This window comes from Micropterus salmoides, unplaced genomic scaffold, assembly GCF_014851395.1.
Source record: "Micropterus salmoides isolate LMB-PRFRI ecotype aquatic unplaced genomic scaffold, ASM1485139v1 Ms_hic_scaffold_9, whole genome shotgun sequence".
Taxonomy (NCBI): domain Eukaryota; kingdom Metazoa; phylum Chordata; class Actinopteri; order Centrarchiformes; family Centrarchidae; genus Micropterus; species Micropterus salmoides.
This window is the reverse complement of record NW_024044681.1, coordinates 25536063-25554593: the sequence shown is the minus strand read 5'-3', so window position 1 is coordinate 25554593 and position 18531 is coordinate 25536063. Positions and strand designations below refer to the sequence as shown.

Here is an 18531-nt window from a genome sequence, read left to right as displayed (position 1 = left end):
AATAGGGTTGATACAGAGTGACCTAACTTAGAAACCAAGTACAGTTGTGACACACACAATCCTCTGGTCATTTGATTTAGCCATAACTTATTCACTTAAAGGTATAAACACTGGAACAAAAACAGGATCTGGCAGGTTTTGGCCTGTGAGTGAGTCAATACTTTGTGTAAAATGCAAAGGGAGAAACAAGCCGTGAGGGTCCTGACCTGCCATAAGAGTCCTTTCTGTTCCATTTCCTCTCTCAAGTGCTCCATCTTCCTCCTCAAAGTAAAACTGGGGTCTTTTGACATGTACTCCTAACTAGAAAGTAACCTGAATGTCCATGGGAAAGTCATTTAAAGTTACCTGGCATGCACATCATGGCTGGAACGGTTGGAATAGTGCTGTGAAGCAGGTTCCGGGCCACTTTGTTGCTAAGAGGAGATATTTGCTGAATTTGACAAAAAGACATGTATTGGATTACAAACTCTTACCCCACCTTTAAGTTATGGACTACTCTTTAAATGTATTTTTGTAGTCCAAGTAAATCAATTATCTGTTATGTGGTTTTGTTAGGCTGCTGTCATGAGTCAAGAGATTAGTAATCTACTTTGAAGTAAGTGGGGAGTTTAAAGTAAATCAATCCCATTCATCTGGAAACGGGTTAAAGTTGATTGATGTCAACAGGATTTCTTTTTCAAGTATGTGGGATGTGTAGCCCTGTGACCTATTACTGTGTGCTTTCTGGCTGCTGCTATATAAAGGGAAATGTTTTTTTCGTATAGTTTAAGTCTCACTATAAAAGTCGACATGAATACCTACAGTCCAAAGTTTGGTTGGAGCAGGGTGTATACACAAATGATAAAAACCTGTACATTATAATGCAAGCCAATTACAATAGCATCTCAATGATTATGTTTATTGCAAGGCTATTGTAGTGGATTGCATAATTTTGTACAGGTGTTACTTCTGTGTAATGGCCGTCATTACCTATTCATTCATCTTCATTTTAATACTTTTCTAGATGTGGTTGTTAAAAATTGAGCCAAGAGGTTCTGCACAAACTATCTCAGGCACTACTTCAAATGAAATCCCATTATTGCTCAACGCTTGGATAACACCATCGCACCGGTGGATTATAGCGTTGGCAGCGTCACAGGAAATGCCTCTCAACTGCAGGGTCAGCCTGCAACTGCAAGACAGAGGGAATTATGAATGGAGTCAAACGTCCTTAAAAGAAAACATTATCCAGGGTGCTCTGATGTGGCCAAAGATTCACCCTTTATCATAAAGATTAACAGAAGGTCTGAATTTCTGAGTGGCTCATTCAAGGTCCGCATTTGTTTTTTTTCTAGATGAGGAACTGGAAGGTGTGAAAGGTTTTTTTCTTTTATTTAAATTACACGGTGCCATCAAGTTCGGTGGAGGCCATTTTATTTTGTTCACTTCACAAAAAAATTTAGTCTTAGGAGTGAGTCTCAGCACCAAAGCAGAAGATACTCTCAAAAAAACATTTGAACATGAAAGGTTGATATGGCTAAATGCTCAAATGGTAAATGTATTGTTTTATATAATGGAGAGAAGCCAAAGATCCTCTAAATCATCCTTGATGCTTTTACACACTCCTTGATGATGCCATCAGTCATCGAGATTCACAGTTTCTCATTAAAGTTTCCATTTCTTTTCAGAAGTCACTCAGACTTGAGGAACCCTAAGGACTTATTTTAAGCTACATTGGCTTCAGTGTTAAAGGTCAGTTTCCTGCTAACATTAGAACATGTTTGTGTGATTAATTTGTCTTCAACTTACAAAAAGCACCCGCACGATCTTCAAGATCTAATTAATCTATACTGTTACAGGTCAAAAATCCATCCATCCTGTAATAACCTTCTGTTTCAAGCTGTTGCTGTCAGCTTTGTGAAGACAGACAGCCTCATGTAAACAGGTTTGTGGGGGTTTTACCCCTTTGTAGTTTGGTCACGCTGCACTGCCTGAATAGTACAAAGATTCAACGCAGATGACAATGCAGGGCACAATACAGTGGCTCATGTTTACAAATAGCATCCATGCCTTTAACACCTACTAGCCCGGGCCAGTCATCAACCATCTTCAGATGCTGTCTCAGTTAACTGGTACAACATTCAGCAACCAGATGGATAATAAAATGTTTAGACCATAGAGTTAGTTGGTTGCTAAATGTCTGTATTTTATAATTTGATAGGCTTTTCGTTGTTCAGTAATGGTGTTGCCTCAAACTGAGGTGAGTACGGTATGTTTGTTTTCAGCTGACTGTCGTGTTGCTTCCTAAAAGAAAAAGAAAAAACAAACAAAGCCAAAGTTCACCTACAAAGATCATTTACCTTCCAATCGGTAGGAGGCAGACAATATGACAATGAATTTGCTTTGCAATCGTGACTGGTGGATCGTGACGTTGTCCGTCTGTTCCAGACAATGTTGTCCAGACAGACAGAATGGTGAGACAACATAAACACAGACAAGAGACGTATCACTTCATTCACAAAAGCTCTATTCCATCATAGCCATTGGGGTCAGTCACTTGACCATTATTGTCTGCTGTTGGTACAGCGAAAGCGTGCCAGACTCAACTCAGACTGCTTTCCATGCTGTTATTTCCCCAAGGTCAAGCCAAGTAGGTAATGGGCTGCACATAGAGGTGTTAACACTATATTTAGATGTTTTTCAGATGTGAAAGAATTACTTTCATTATACTTGGGACAGTATATTTAAAGCTGGTAGTGATGATGATCCTAACAACAAACCAAACATCAGAAGATTTATTTCCATGCATTTATTGGCAACACTGCATTTTCAGAGTAGAAGTAACTGTTCACAAAGGATTTATTATGAAACGTTATTAAATGTTAGGTCCAGGATCAGTCACACAAAGTTTCAGGCAATAATAACTCAAACAAAATCTCTGAGCAACAGGATTACAGCTGCACACCTAATCGCTGTAATGGCCTAACTATATAAAGTTCACATCAAAACCCCTCATTGTCAGATCGCACAGCATGTTAGAAGTCCAAGAGGGGTTGATTGAGAGTAAAAATAAAGTTGTCAAAATGGTTTATCCAGATGAATGCTGCGTCAGTTACCAGGATCCCAGCTACCTGTACTGAAGGTGTAACCCCTTACGATGTGGCATTTTCCAGGCTCTTCCATAGAGGACAGGTGCTAAGGCCGCGTAGCACAGCACCTGAAAAGGAGCACAGTACAACTTGTATTAATCTTGCAATTAGCAATAATTTCTCTTTTGCTTTATCTTCTTAGAGTATGTGTTTTTGTTGTTCTGAAACTCATATAGTGTTGTCTTGGTAATAGAAGTGGGATAAAAACAAAGTTATGCACCAGTTCTACTTTATGATCAGCGGGCCTACCTGTATCTTCGAGGGCAACCGTGATGACCAACAATGTACTCCTGAGCATAGCAGAACCGTCTGCAGAGTCCTCTATACCCACATGTCCAGTACTGCATTTCTGGATCATTGCCTGTAGATAATTATCAAAGATTCACAAATATGTTCCCATATTCCTGATAAATACTGACTTAACTTGTTGACCAAAGCCACAGTTAATCCATTAATCTTTAAAAGAAAATTTAAATTACTTAATGGTTAAGTAAACTGTCAAGTTGTGATTTCGTAATTTGTTGTACTTCTCTTCGAAGCCACACAGACAGGCCTAGTATGAGTACAGTGTAGTCTGAGCATTTGCCATATCATGATTTGCTTGATTTGATCTCACGTAGTAAGAAAATGGGTGTACCCATTGCTTACCCTCCCCAACTGCGAGCATCAGGAGAAGCACAAGAAGAACCAAGCTCAGTCCCTTCATGTTTGGGTACCAATAAGCTTTCAGACACTGTTGTGGACAGGCTGATGCTGCATTTATACAGCATTTCAACCACGGGGGAGGAGTCCATCGTGCTCTGTCCAAATCACAATAACAAAGTCTCGCTGAATGATGGCAGTCTGAGGGCTGAAGGTCAGGCCTATGAGCTTACTCAGCTTGGTCAACAGCTGCAGCTTCTTGAGAAATTGAATTTCTTTTTGGGCATTTCACAAAGATCAATACTGTAATTTTCTGTGCTCAATGTGCAAAACAATGGTTTATTATTCAACCTCTGTGATTTAGCGGTACTGTGGGTTATTAGGTATGTAGGTATTGTACTTACCCCTATGTCTGGACAAAGGAGTAAATAGACGACAAAGGACTCCTTCAAAACAACAAGCCCTTCAAAAATTATAATTACTAAGTATTAATCGGAATCTGTTTGTTTTAGACCAAGTATACAGTACAAATCTGTCTGTCCTGCTGTATTTTTAATGGGCCGCCCTCTGTTCTGCCCACATCTGAATATGACAGTAGTTGGTGTATTATTGCTGATGCTGTGAAACTACAATCAAACTGCACAAAACATGCTGCTCCAATGACACAGGGGAGGATTGTTAACAAAACAATAACAACACAAGGCATGGACACACAGACATGTACTTGTATAGCATGCCCCCTAGTGCTTATTGTATGTAAAGATGTTTGTTTGCTTGTTTGTTCTCTCTTTCTACTTATATAAAAGCACTTTTCCTGAAGAATAGCAAAAACATATTCAAACAGCAGTCCCTGACCTCAAATCCCACGGCTGCACACTCCTTTTTGGAGAAATTGTAACATTTTGAGAGTTAAGTCAGAAATGTTTTCTTCCCAATGAATGATCTACAGATTGTTGATTTAAGGTTACTCTGGATTACAGTTATATGCACCCATCTTCTATTAATCACATAGTGGGGCTGCAATAGTGCAGAAAGCCATCACCTATATTTGAGACCCCACAGTTTGGCACATTTCAGAATGGGCCTTATAAGATTAAGTTTTATGTCACTCTGCTGTCAGTTTTCTATTAAAGTGACTCAGGGGGTCTCAACTATCTCATCGAATAAAACAACTTGAAAATCATATTTAAAATCTTATCTCTGCACTCGCAATGTTTGAGTAGTAAAATTATGTTGGATTCAGAATCAGCTTTACTCGCCAAGTATGTGTAGCCTACACATACAAGGTTTTAAATTGATCTTAGTGGAGCTACTTAAGTTCTAAGAACAATTTACAGGAATATAGAAATAGACAAACAAGGACAACAAAGCAGAACAAAGGTCAAAATAAACATAGAACTAGTAGGCCTACCTGCATACTGTTATAGATTTAATATAAAGAGCAAAAATGACCAACAACATGCAGCATCGATATACAAGTCAAGTATTTTTGTAAATTGTAAACAAATAGTAGGCTACAGAATAAATATCGAATGGAAAGACTGGGGACAGACAGGCGCCTTCTCATTAACAAATAAGAAAGAAGTTCAATTGTGTTTTTAAAAAGTGATATTACAGCGTAGTAAACTTTGTGGTACAGAGGGTGGCGATAGATATTTTACACGCCGTTTTCTTCCGAACAGCGAAGAAAAAACTCTGGCCATCTGCGCCTGCGCAGCTAGTACAGCTGCAGCCAGCAACAGTCTGGAGCTGCCCCTTCATTCCAAGATGGCGGACCTCTTAGGCTCAATCTTAAACTCGATGGAAAAGCCTCCAACAGTCGGCGACCAGGAAAGCCGACGAAAGGCTCGAGGTACATAACGTGTTGCCTAAATAACGACTCATTTGCGTTAGTTGAAAAGGGAGTGAGTATGTATATAAAAATGAGGAAAGCATTTCTGGTGCTGCCGTTGGCCAGTTGAGCTTTCAAGTAACGTTAGCTAACGATAAGGGCTGTTGGCCCGGGTTTAGCACCGCTTCAGCGGAACGTGAAATCCCTACACTGCCGCAGACCGGAGGTCAGAGTCTGGACTAGTGATGTGAAACGAAACCTTCTGATGCACTGAATCACTATGCAGCAGTTATGTTGAAAATTGTTCGCTGTTTAGAAGCATTACAATCAAAATGGCGATATCAGCTGGCCCGATCCGTTGTGTTGCATTTTTATGAAGGGATTAATTTACACGTGAGACCATGATGAAACAAAGTACAAGTAGCACTTCCGTGTTACTGTAAGCACTCAAGTAACTAAATCGAGTCAATCTAATTTCTTGTAAGACCCTATTTTACATTGTTCCGTTTCAGTTACCTTTACCAGCTGCCAATGAATTCACAGCTTACACTTTCCAAAAACCATCACAAGCTCGGCTGTGAACATTTTAGTGAGTTTCAGTAGATAAAGGTAAATAATGTAGATTTAATGTGCACAAAATTCCTAGCTTAGATACCAAACGCTTCCTTTGAGACTTTCAGAGTTACAAACAAGCTACATTTCCATTAGACTCCCTTTATTTCTATTATAAACCTGCTGTATTTGTTGCAACTTCACTTCTCCAGAGCCTAGCTCAAAAGTGTAACACTGTGGCAATGCTGAGTGGAGTATTGCTACAAATAAACAACTTTATCAGAAGACATAGCCACAAGACGTGATGAAAAAGTGGCCAAATCCGTTTAATTAACTGTTATGAGCATGCCTTCCAATAAAACATCAGACGCTGTTTGCCTGTAGAGGCATGCAACAAATAATAGGATTTGAGTCACTCTGTACACAAGCCCAGAATGATCTGGAAATGCGGTTTTGGCATCACAGGAAGTCGATCTCTTGATTGGCCTTTTTGCTACTTAAGTCTAAAAAAAACATACAAGTTGTAGCTGTAAGACTACAGATTCTGTGTTTACAGCGGAAACTTTAAATGCTAACGGGCATACAACAAAAAAACCATGACAATGTTAACTTCTGTTCTTTTAAGAGCAAGCAGCAAGACTCAAGAAGATGGAGGAAAACGAGAAAAGAAAGAAAGCAGAGTTCAGGAAAAAGGTGAGAACTCAAATGTCACATCTGATACACACTGAGTATACACTCTGTACATCTGAACAGTCTAATGCGATCCAACACAACTGTTCTGCCAGAAATCCTACCTTTACAATGTTTTGTGGATATTGTCTGAAAAGTTTAAATGCAATTATTATTGTAGTCATAATTAGAGGACAGTGGACTACATTGTACCGAGAGGTGTTTATCTCAGTCAGTCTCAGTATGATGCAGTCTAACACCACCACTGTGACCTCAATGCTAAAACATTAAGCTGAATGGACCCCTCAAAGACAGTGTCACCAGCAAGGCATAATAAAAGTAGACTTCATGGCAGAGCAGTTGGATCAGATTGCATTAGATTGTACAAATGTACCTAATAAAGTGGCCACTGAGTGTAGTTCTGGCACAGAGCTCCTGTGGGCTCCCTTCACCACTGTTTAACACATGCATAATCCCCTGTGTAGATGGAGAAGGAGGTGTCGGATTTCATTCAAGACAGTTTGCAACAGAAAAGAAAATACAATCCTATGGGGAAGATTGAGAGGAGTATATTGTAAGTAGTCATTACTTCAGATACTTAACATTACAGTAAGCCGCTTTAGACAAGAAACATGACATGATGCGTCAGATGCTCACAGCTATTTACATTTAATTTCTTACTGTCTCGTAGGCATGATGTTGCAGAAGTGGCCGGTCTGACTTCTTTTTCTTTCGGGGAGGATGAGGAGAGCCGTTACGTCATGCTTTTCAAGAAGGTCTGAATACTATGTTTTTAATCCAGTGTTGTATACTGAAATAATGTGGGAAGTGACTAATTTCCAGTTTGTGCTGTGGCAGGAGTTTGCTCCTTCAGATGAGGAGCTGGAAGCCTATCGCAAAGGAGAGGAGTGGGATCCCCAGCTCGCAGAGCAACGCCGCAGACTAAAAGTAAAACAGCTATTCTTACATTCAGACATTTATTATCTTAAGTTTACTGTGAAATCAAAATATGTTTTGATGTTTGAAAAATGTTCATGAAAGAAACACCTATTTCCTAGACCGTAATCCCAATGGAGCATAAAGAAATGTAAATACATGACCCTAAGATTTTATTGACTTGAAAGGTTCTTTGGCCATGGATATGGTAATTTATGCATTGACCTTTCCATGTAGTTAATATTCATAATATACAGTTGATTGCTACAATTCCCAGTACCTTCTTGGAAATATGTGAATTAATTTGCTGAAGTAGTACCTGGTGAGTCATGTTGAAGGGAAGCAGGTATATCTAAATATAAGTATTAAATATTAATTGCAGATTAACTCCTACAATGCATTTCACATTGCAGCTTGATGACATCTAACAATAATATCGGGTGGATTTTTTCCCTTGATTTTCCTTTGCACTGTCTTGACTTTTTCTTTCCTCTTCACTGCAGGAAAAAGCTGCATTGGAAGAAACCGTATCCAGTCAGACGAAGAAGCCAGAGGCATGTCCCAACTCGAACTACAGAGACAAGTACAGTCACCTTATTGGTACCTCTGCTGCAAAAGATGCAGCACATACACTAGAGGCCAACAGTGCTTATGGCTGCGGTGAGCATATGTCGTCGCACTGATCTGTCTCATGGAAACACACTGTGATTTGACCTTACATAATTCACACCACAGTTGTCCTTTCACCTCATTTTTTAGTCAATAAGTTGGTGTTTTTCTATCCCAGTGCCGGTAGCCAACAAGAGGGACACTCGCTCCATAGAGGAAGCCATGAATGAAATCAGAGCGAAGAAACGGCAGAAGCAAGAGGACGACACAGGGGCACACAGCAGCAGTTCTTGAGTCTCCACCATTTTTTTTATTTCTGTCTAGTGTGTGTGTGTGTGTGTGTGTGTGTGTCTGTCTGTCTGTCTGTCTGTGTGTGTGTTTGGGGGGGGGGTCAGTCCAATTCATCCTATAATTTAATATCCTGTACTTCAGACATTTAAAAGTATAACTTTCATGACAGGCGTTGTAGTATGTGTGCCACCTTGACTGTGTTAAAATCATGAAGTCATTTTTGGCGGACGTACTGAGGTGTGTCGGTCACATTTGCCTGTGACATTCTGTCAGTTATCAAGCTTCTCACACACATGATTGAACCCTATGTAATATGAGAAAGTTGTTTTGAGATATATATCTTTTTTTTTTTTTTTTTTCCAATGTGGGTGCTTAGCTACTTACAAACACCCGATATCTTCTAACATCATTTTTAAAAGACGTTTTTTGGCAGCGATTGACATTTTTGATGGAGATGTGCATTTACAGTTATAAGTGACATTTTAACATTAAAATATTGGCATATTTTAAGCTTTGGCCAGGCTGGATGATGTTTTTGAAAGTAAGGCATGGCTGAAAAGGGCCACACTGTTCTAGATATCCAGTGCAGTTTTTAAAAGGGAAAAAGGAATGCTGTCTATTGACCAGCTTTTGGTTTCTTTGTTGATTTTTTTTTTTTTCTTTGTCTCAACTTGTTTGAGAAATTCAGAAAGTTGGAAGCATGCCATTTCCTCCACTGCAAGAGGATTTACTTTTTAGAAAATGCAGTTTTGTGAATTTTAGGAATCTGTGATCAAGTCTTGAGATTTTCTTTGTTTCCATACATCTGACGGAATTAAACTGTTACTCCAAACTAAATGTTATTCAGCCATGTGATTGCTCCCACTAGGCATCATAGGAGGGAGTTGAAGTACCAGAGTCACCGTAGAGATATTGGTCATATCTCTTTTGTTTGTAATTTCTTCAAGTAAGTTTCTTTGCATCTTGACGTCTATTTAACCTGGTTGTACAGTTTTATCCCCTGTGTGTGTGTGTTAATAAATGGAGAACTGTCTGTTGCCCTCATTTCTGCATTATTTTGACAGGTTTTGGTTTAGTGCGGGATGCAAGAAACTTGAAATAACAAAAACCCTGTATAATATCATTGAATCCAATACAACAACACAAAATACAGGTTCAAAAATGACCATAGAATTGGATTGGCATTCAGTGATAATTTCACTATAACTGAATGTAATAGATGATAGTATAATGACTTGATTAGACCAGTGCGCTCACTGGGTATCTACTTACATAAAGTTCAATATATCAACCACTCACTTGTGTATTTATACTCTTCTCTCATGAGGACACCTATTAGACAAAATATTATGTTGGGCGGGGGAGGTAATGTTCATTTATGGGAATAATTTCTACTTCACTTTATTTTAGGGGGAAATGTACTTTTCACCTCAATAAATGGATCTGTCAGCTAGAGTAACTGGCTATAATTATAGGAAAACCAGCTAAGACTTTAGAACATTAGAATGCACATTAATGTACAATACTAATAATAAATAACAACAGTATAGCACATCTTGAGAGTGGCCATTCTGTTGACTAATTCGTAGCCTACTTATACTGTAAGTACATTTAGCTACCAATATGGATGTATGTGTGTAGAAATACAATTAAAGTTAAAAACCACTTGACAACACTTTCTCCACCTCTGTTATTTGCTAACTCAATTTGTAATTAATTTTAGGGTCATGCGGTCACTGCGCTCATCGCTGTTCTTGAGCCGGCGCTACCTCTTTTCTCCTGAAGGAGGCGCCATAGATCAATCGAGAAAAATGTTGGACTCTGTTTTTTTTTTGTTTTTTTTTTAACGCTTGTTTCACACTGTCCTGCAGTTTCTGCCTCGCAGAAACATATTTATTGCGCCTTGAAGGCTCTGTCACGCACATGTAAAAAAATGAAGTCCATGTTTTTGTTGTGTTTCATCGTTTGGTTTGCAGACGCAGAGCTAAAACCCCGGAAAGGTAAGACCAGACCCTGCTGATGCTTATTCGGTCCTGAGCAAACGTGTGGAGCTTCAAATAAGGAAAATCATGAAAATGTGACTAAAATAAGTTTTGTCGGACTTAGCCGAATCTGAGCGGATATTTTAAGATCAGCATCCTCTATTGCTTGAAACAGAACTTTGGTGTAAAGATTATTTAGCTCATTCTGGCACAGAAGCCTCATAAGTTAAATCCTGATTCCTGTTTGTCTTAATGCTTATTATGGGCTGTAGTGGGATCAGTGGCATTTGCAGTTTCACATGTTTTCCTGCAGTTTGCACCACTTGGCGCTGATTTTCGCTTCGACAAAATGTCTTAGGTCATAATATGCAAATGCCTTTGTGTTCGGTTCATCTGCGCCATATGCGTTTCTCAACACTGTAGCTCATCCTCCTTATTTTTCGACACCCAGGGTCCGGGGTGGTATGTACTTTCAAAGACAAGACATACAGCCCAGGAGACAGCTGGCATCCCTATCTGGAGCCCATCGGATTCATGTTCTGCATGCGCTGTGTCTGCACAGAGGTGCCTTTAAACATTTACAAACTTTATCACTTCAGAACAAACATCTAAAGGAATATTACACTAAAGTTGTTCTGCTGTCTGAGGAGCTCTGAGTTGCTGACCATAGTGGTTGGAATTTAAAGGTAGCCAGGGCTTGTAAACTCTAACAATGCTCTCTCTTAGACAGGCCATGTGAAATGTAACACAATCAAGTGTCCTGCTCTGCCATGTGAAAACCCTGTAGCTGAGCCTCAGCAGTGTTGTCCAAGATGCACAGGTAGACTGTCCTCCTCCATACACCTCTTGAGCTCCTGAGTTCTGAGTTTTATAGAGAAACGATATATGTTTTGACCTTAAAGCCTCCTGTCCTGTGTGGTGTGCCCTCTTCAGATGAGCCCAGGATCCCTGCAGGGCTGAGAGCTTCAGTGAAGTCCTGCAGGTATAATGGAAGTATTTACCAGCCAGGGGAGACCTTCACCAAGCACGACCTCTTCCCATCCAAGCAAAGCAATCAGTGTGTTATGTGCACATGCTCTGTAAGTTACATCTAATATACTACATTTGTTTTTTTTTCAGTCAGACTGGGTTTTTATTGATTTAGTGAAAGAATATCATATCCTAAATGCATATAGTAATGTAATGCATTTAAGGTCTGTCATTTTATGTCAGCTCAGGTTCTTAGACTGCATGTAGTGAAACTCTTCAGACCAAATTTACCATGTGATTTAAAAGACATTAAAAATAAAACACTAAGAAATAGAAATAAATAAAGTAAATAAAGACTTTTCAGATGTAGGCTATCTTAATCTTAAAAGGTACACAACAAAACCTCAACCCTTGCCAGTAGTGCAATAAAATGTTTCCCACTGAATATTTAAGAATTCCTCACAATCCTTCTTTGTTTGGTAATTCTTCTTTTCCTCTCAAATAACATATTTAAGCACTCTAATTTAGCCTTTAATTAATAGATAAATGAAAAATGTTAAGGACTCAACATGATGTCTTTCTAACAATTAGAATACATGTGTATGCTCACCAAAACCTTTTCACATCATAAATATTGCTGGAGCCTCAACAGTAGTACATGAAGGCGGCACTTGTACAATATTCCCACAAGTTACAGCAGAGGCCTATGTGTTAAAATGTCTCATGGTTTGTGCATTGAAGCATTTTAGATTTTTCCAAAATTCATTATGTGCATGTGTTCAAATTCAAGTTAAAATTTATTTTTATGCCACATTTAAAAACAACCCTAGCTGACCAAGGTGCTGTCCAAGCTCAGGAAATGGATAGGTGATGTGTGTGTTGTGTTTTTTGAGGGCCATGTAATGTTGCGTGTGCTTGAAGACTGTCTCCGCCCTCTGGTTCGTGTGCTGGCTTTGCCTGGTTGTGAACGGCACAAGCAAGTGGATGAATGTTTTAATTTAGAAAACAAAAGGCAGATATTGGAGGGGAAAGCGGAAGTGAAGCCAAAATTGACATCACATTTGAGTTGTCCTTTAAAGGGCCACATGATGTCAGAAGTTAATTTTAGTTATTAAGTGGTGTTAACAGATGTTTCCAAGGAGACAACACATAACAATGTATTTAACCAAATTATTCCTGGTATACACAGTACAAAGAACAGTACAAATCATGTTTATCAACATATTACTGGTGCCTTGAGGTTGCTCAGGTATTAGAGCAGTTTGTCCATTATTTCTAACATTGCTGGTTTGAGTGTCCTTGAGCATTACACTGAATCCTTAACCCTTCTGATAAGCAGGTTAGCACTTTGCACAACAGCTCAGCCACCACTGGTGTGTGAGTGTGTCTATGTGTCACAATGTCTCATTATGTTCTTGCTGGTGTTTTTCAATAACATTAGACCTCAGAAGTAGTTGTAGTTCGTTTGGACTGTTATTCCAGGTGATATAAATGTGAGTCCATATAAATATGTGATCAAGTCTAGAGACCTGCAGAAACCTTGGACTACTTAAGCCTTGCCTTCTGGAGCGCATACTTGGACATTTAAAAAAAAAAAAAAAGACATTTTTCCTTCCCTTTCTTTTTTCAGAATGGGAACATCTTCTGCGCTCTGAAAACATGCCAACCAATCACCTGTTTCTCACCAGTCTCAGTTCCAGATACCTGCTGTTTGGTGTGTAAAGGTAGATAAACTCATCCAAGCTGAGAAAATTACTTTACTCTGTTTCTTACCTGCAATAAAAACATTTAGATATTGGGCTAATATATGACTGATTAATAAGAATGTTTTTTCTGAAATTGATGTAGATGCAAAATGATGCTCATTGCAATGAAAGGTGTTCCACTGTAATGCACTATATCAGACAAAACACAAAAAACATCACAATATGATAATTTCATCATGATACAATTCCACTGAAAGTAGATTAATTAATTACAGCCGTGCCAATATGTAAATGGTTGCCATGTTTACCATTTTAATTGCATTGTGCTTACAGTTGGTTTTGATCTTTGTCTCTGGTCTTTAGATTATGGCACCAGTGGGTCCTCATCAACTGAGGATGGAAATCAACAACTGTACAGAGGCGTGGTATGTTCTTGCTGATTTATCACAAGAAAGTGAAAGATAGCAGTGTGGAGTTATCAGTTGAGTAGCTGCACCTTGAAGAACTGGAAGAATCTGCTCAGATGAAGAGTCGCTGTATGTGACACTGAGATCACTACAAGCTTTAAGAGAACTACTCTATAGCTGATGCTGACCTTTGAGCTCCCTGTGCACGGGGTCAAGCAAATTAATTATTTTCTCTTAAGGACTGCAAGGATAATTTGCTCGACTTGGCATCACATTATCTAGATTGTTTCTGAAACATCCATATTGATCATCAAATACAAAGGTTTCACATTTTCCCTCATGATCCATGGATCACTTGGCCTGATAACAAGACTGAATTTTAATGCCATTCTATTTGAATTGTTGAAGAAATCTGAGATGTGGGCGGTGATTCAGAGATCTGGAGTCGGGCTATAACTTTTTATGATTTAGAGCAAATTTGATGCTCCTTCAGCTATCACTCAGGGGGAAAAGCAAATGAGCCAATAGCTGAATAGATTGAAGATAACTGTTTTATTATATCTGTGTTTACAAAAGAGGCATTCAGTGGACCAGTGTTCTGGAGAGCAGAGCAGGGGGCGGTCTGACCGGGCCACTCCACCCAGGGTCAGAACATCCCCTAGAGGCCTGAGCCTCAGTAAACTTAACCTCAAAGGGGCTTCGGAGACTACTGTGAAGATTTTGTTGCAGAGGAAACACCAAAGAGGTGAGACTTTGTCAAAACAGAAAGATCCTGTATAGGTATTTGATTTTATGGATTCGTTCCTCACAACTTTACAATCGTTTCCATATGTAGCACAACGCTCAGATGTTTTCCATTTCTCTCAGCATGTTTATACAATGGCAAGACGTACTCTCATGGAGACATGTGGCACCCAGTTTTGGGGAAGGTCCTGGAATGCATCCTGTGCACTTGTACTGATGGCCTCCAGGACTGCAAGCGCATCACATGCCCTAGCCAGTACCCTTGCCAACATCCTATGAAATCAGTGGGAAAGTGCTGCAAGACTTGTCCAGGTAGTCAAACACGGCTCATGACATAATAAACTGTTTACATGGATGATGTTGATTGCCTGTTAACATTATCCACACAATCTGTTTTTCTCTCTTCTAGAAAGTAAAGCTGAAAGTAACCAGACCCAGTGTTATCTCGGATATAAAAATAACCTCTTGGTGTATAAAGTTGAATCATCTTTGAAAGTTGACCCTCCCAACACAGTTAGGGTCATTGCTATTGAAAGACAAAGTACTGCTGAGGTTGAAGTGCAAGTATGGAAGGCTGTAGAAGGTACTGTAACTACTGGTGAGAACTATATTAAAGGAATGGTTCAACATTTTGCAAAGAATACGCTTTTTCGTCCTCGGTGTGAAGATTGACACCACTCTGATATCTGGCTGTTAGATATTAAACACCAGCCAGTTAGCGTTACTTTAGCATAAAGACTGGAAACTGGAGGAAACAGGTAGTCAAGACATAGTCTAGCACATAGCCCCGCTTAAAATCAGAACATTCTTGTACGCTTTAATTAATGGCTTAGCTTTGGGTGTTGCTCAAATTATTTTGTTAGCTGGAAGCAGGTAAACAACCCTAGTTTTTCTGATAAGCTTAGCTATCTGGCTGCTGGCTGTAGCTTCATATTTATCATGATAGGGGTGTCAGTGTTAACCACAATGGAATCATTCCTGGAATCAGGAAATGGTAGGGGTATAATATTAAAATGTGACAATATTTCTCGCCGAGGTGAAAAGCTGTCTCGTGATATCAGCATGACAGAGTGTGAGGGTGAAATTAGCATAGAAGATGCCCCTGCGATTTTTAAATCGTTTGTGTGGTAGCATGAAAAACAATTTCTCTGCCACTGCACCACTCAACCACATGTATAAAATGAGTTAATCAACCAGAAATAAACCTTCACTTGTTTTGCTGTCAACACATTACATTGGCAGTGGCTGATTTAGCTGAAGCTTTTATTTGATCAGCTCCCGGTCTGTGAGTTGCAGATTCTCCTCCCTCACTACAGTGGGCTGTCACAGGAGTTTAAAGTTGCTCCTTCTAGAACAGAAAATGCAGTATTTCCCTCTTCCCAGGGTTAACAAACTCAGCAGCAGCATCTCCTGTGGAGCTGAGAGGCTGACAGACAGCACGACCTGTTAATATTGTTGCGTCTCCATACAAGGGTACAGCTTAGGTTACATTCATCTGAAAATATAAAGACGCTGAACAAAATTAATAATTTGGCAATCACACAGAAATAAGAATCATAGTTAGATAATTAAAAGAAGGTTTTCATGTCCTCATAATCCCCAGACCTGCTACAATGACAGATGCAGTGAGTGGGAATCAGTCCCCGGTCTCCCACACCAAAGGCAACAGCATTAAGAGCATTAACCACTGTACTACGGATCCCTGCCTCCCACACCTCAAACATATATTCATACTCACCTTGCAAATATATACATACTCAGTTTGCGCATATACACATACTTACAAATGACAGTATGTATGTATGTATGTATGTATGTATGTTCAAGCAAAGTATTACATTTTGGCCTAGACTGCTTCTCATATGCAAGCAACATTTCAAAATGCACCTGCATTGTTATGCATTTTGTGAGTTTCAGTCAAATAAAATTCCAATTTTTCCAAATATATATTTCGTAATAGAAGATTTCTTTAAAACATTGATAAAATATGTTCTCATTCTCGTGAAAACAATATTGTGTATCGTCTCGTCTCTTGAGCTAAGTGTAGCTTTGCAAGAGTTGGTGTATCTCCGCAGAAGAATAATTCCAGCTTAAAAGACACACGCGACTGTGTCTGACAGACACCTGTATAATGTTTGCAAGAAAACGAATATGCATATTTTCCAAAATGTCAAACTATTTTATATATATAAAATAGTTATTCTCATATATACAGTATTCCAATATATACAGTATTGCTGTACCAATGTATGACTCTCATCTGAGTTTTTTACTTATACAGGTCTTTTACAGTTAATGGAAATTGGGGATGTTCAAAGAAAAGATATTATGGATCATCCAGAGAATTACACATTACTTACAACACTTGATGAAGGTTTGTTTCACGATGGCTTTTTTATTTTTAGATTCTGGAAATACTAAGTAACTTAGTATAATTTGGTTAAATCCTTCTGACTTATTTTAACATGAAAATTTTGGTTTTGATGACATATTTATAATAATTCAAGTTCATTTTTTCAGACACTTGGAGAAAATTTAAAGAGGAGGGAGACAATCTGAGTAAAGCATCTCAGACCACAATTTGTGAAGACGGCATTCGGGAGATGGTGACTTTCCTCAATCCCAAGCACATTGAAGACCTGTGTTCACCCTAATAGTTTTTCCTCCTTTGACACTCTTTATATACTGAATAACTACATGGTACATACTTTATTCATACATGTTGCAATTGGATGTCCCGCGTGATTCCTGTAATTCAAGTAGAACTTCTCATTTATATTGTTTATCAATTTATACATTGTTGTCCATCATGTTTTAATCCTCACATATTTATATTTGTAAATTATTAGATTACAAAACAGGCAGTAGCAGTTTTTGATAACTGCCATGGCCATAAACTGGCAGATAGTTCTGCCTCCTGTCATGATTCAAACATTATTAGATTGGGTGGATTTAGGATGAAAGATCTAAACAAAATGTGACAAGGGTAAATGTGAATGTGGAGTGTAAAAATGGTCAGAGCTGGCTGCGTTGACTCAATGATGTTAATATGTGCATCTATTGAATTATTGAGGTAGTATCAGTATTTCTTAAACAAGCGCTTTGCTTTAAACATATGAAGATAATTTGTGTTAGAATATGTTGGGAAAAGGGCCACGCTCTGGTCAGAATGTTAAGGTTTTTTCAAGGATGCTATATGATTATCATATTTATTGTAAATACAAATTGAGGTTTTGTCACCTTATTTAAAGTGTATTGGTTCTTGTATGATCTCTGTGTACATACATTTGACTGAATGTTTTTTGCATATAAGTAGCAAGAGGCATTGGGGTTAAATCTGCCAGTGAATGCACAGCTGTGTCAGCTGTGTATTTGTTAGTGTGAAAACAGCCTACACAATTCTTTCTGATGTCAAAATATAGACCTACTGTAGCTATTTTTATGCAGCCACAGGTTTTTTTTTAAACATTTTATAAACGCCACATACCAGAAATATTTGTATTTTAAAGTGGTCATAGTTGATGTAGCTGAATGCACTCTGTACCTCTGCTCACAATTGTAACCCATAAAGGTTTTGCAGTGTTTTACACCAGTGAACATTTTTGTGTGGTTTGTTTCTAGCTGTAACTTTCACATTTAAATGATGCACAGCCCACAAGTAAAGGAGATGGAGTCATACAGAGACAGAGGGAATATGTACTTGAGACAGGCTTAATGTGACTCAGAGCTCACAGTTGCTGTTGAAGGCATTGCTTACACTGTCGTTGCCTGAAGGCCTCCATTAAATAGAACTCCGGAAGGCCAGATAAACTGTTTTCCTGCTGGAGATGAAATGTTATCAGAGGCATGCAAATCAAAAGCAGAAGTTCAAAGTACTCCCTTCACCCACAATACACAGAATATTTTCCCAAACCCAGCAGTTTCATAAAAATCACTTATTAGTTAACGTAGCTTGATAAGACCAGGGTTCTGCTGACTGGCATCCGTGTAATCATTGTACTTTTTCCTCAAAATTAAATATAATGAGATTTTCCTTTCATAGCGCCTTATCCTTAACACTTGTAT

At 38.8% G+C, this 18531-nt stretch overlaps 3 protein-coding genes across 4 annotated transcripts; 2 read left to right on the top strand and 1 right to left on the bottom strand.

Moving 5' to 3' along the window:
- Positions 1 to 2773: 2773 nt before the first annotated feature.
- Positions 2774 to 3921, bottom strand: defbl2 (defensin, beta-like 2). Its single transcript, XM_038708788.1, has 3 exons — positions 3777 to 3921; positions 3378 to 3489; positions 2774 to 3196 (listed from the first exon to the last, which is right to left on the bottom strand). The coding sequence occupies exons 1-3, from the start codon at positions 3832 to 3834 to the stop codon at positions 3175 to 3177; spliced, it is 192 nt and encodes a 63-aa protein (XP_038564716.1). The 5' UTR covers positions 3835 to 3921; the 3' UTR covers positions 2774 to 3174.
- Positions 3922 to 5467: 1546 nt separating this feature from the next.
- Positions 5468 to 9691, top strand: spag7 (sperm associated antigen 7). The gene is made up of 7 exons (XM_038709071.1): positions 5468 to 5622; positions 6779 to 6846; positions 7308 to 7396; positions 7514 to 7598; positions 7681 to 7770; positions 8262 to 8418; positions 8546 to 9691. The coding sequence occupies exons 1-7, from the start codon at positions 5538 to 5540 to the stop codon at positions 8659 to 8661; spliced, it is 690 nt and encodes a 229-aa protein (XP_038564999.1). The 5' UTR covers positions 5468 to 5537; the 3' UTR covers positions 8662 to 9691.
- An 813-nt stretch (positions 9692 to 10504) lies between these two features.
- chrdl2 (chordin-like 2) lies at positions 10505 to 18060 on the top strand. Of its 2 annotated transcripts, none has more exons than XM_038709313.1 (11): positions 10505 to 10658; positions 11092 to 11204; positions 11367 to 11460; positions 11574 to 11719; positions 13240 to 13333; positions 13679 to 13740; positions 14299 to 14467; positions 14590 to 14778; positions 14876 to 15049; positions 16748 to 16840; positions 16987 to 18060. In XM_038709313.1, the coding sequence occupies exons 1-11, from the start codon at positions 10592 to 10594 to the stop codon at positions 17118 to 17120; spliced, it is 1335 nt and encodes a 444-aa protein (XP_038565241.1). In that variant the 5' UTR covers positions 10505 to 10591; the 3' UTR covers positions 17121 to 18060. The 2 variants fall into 2 exon arrangements, with proteins under 2 accessions (XP_038565241.1, XP_038565240.1); XM_038709312.1 differs by having other exon boundaries at positions 14876 to 15064.
- Positions 18061 to 18531: the final 471 nt, after the last annotated feature.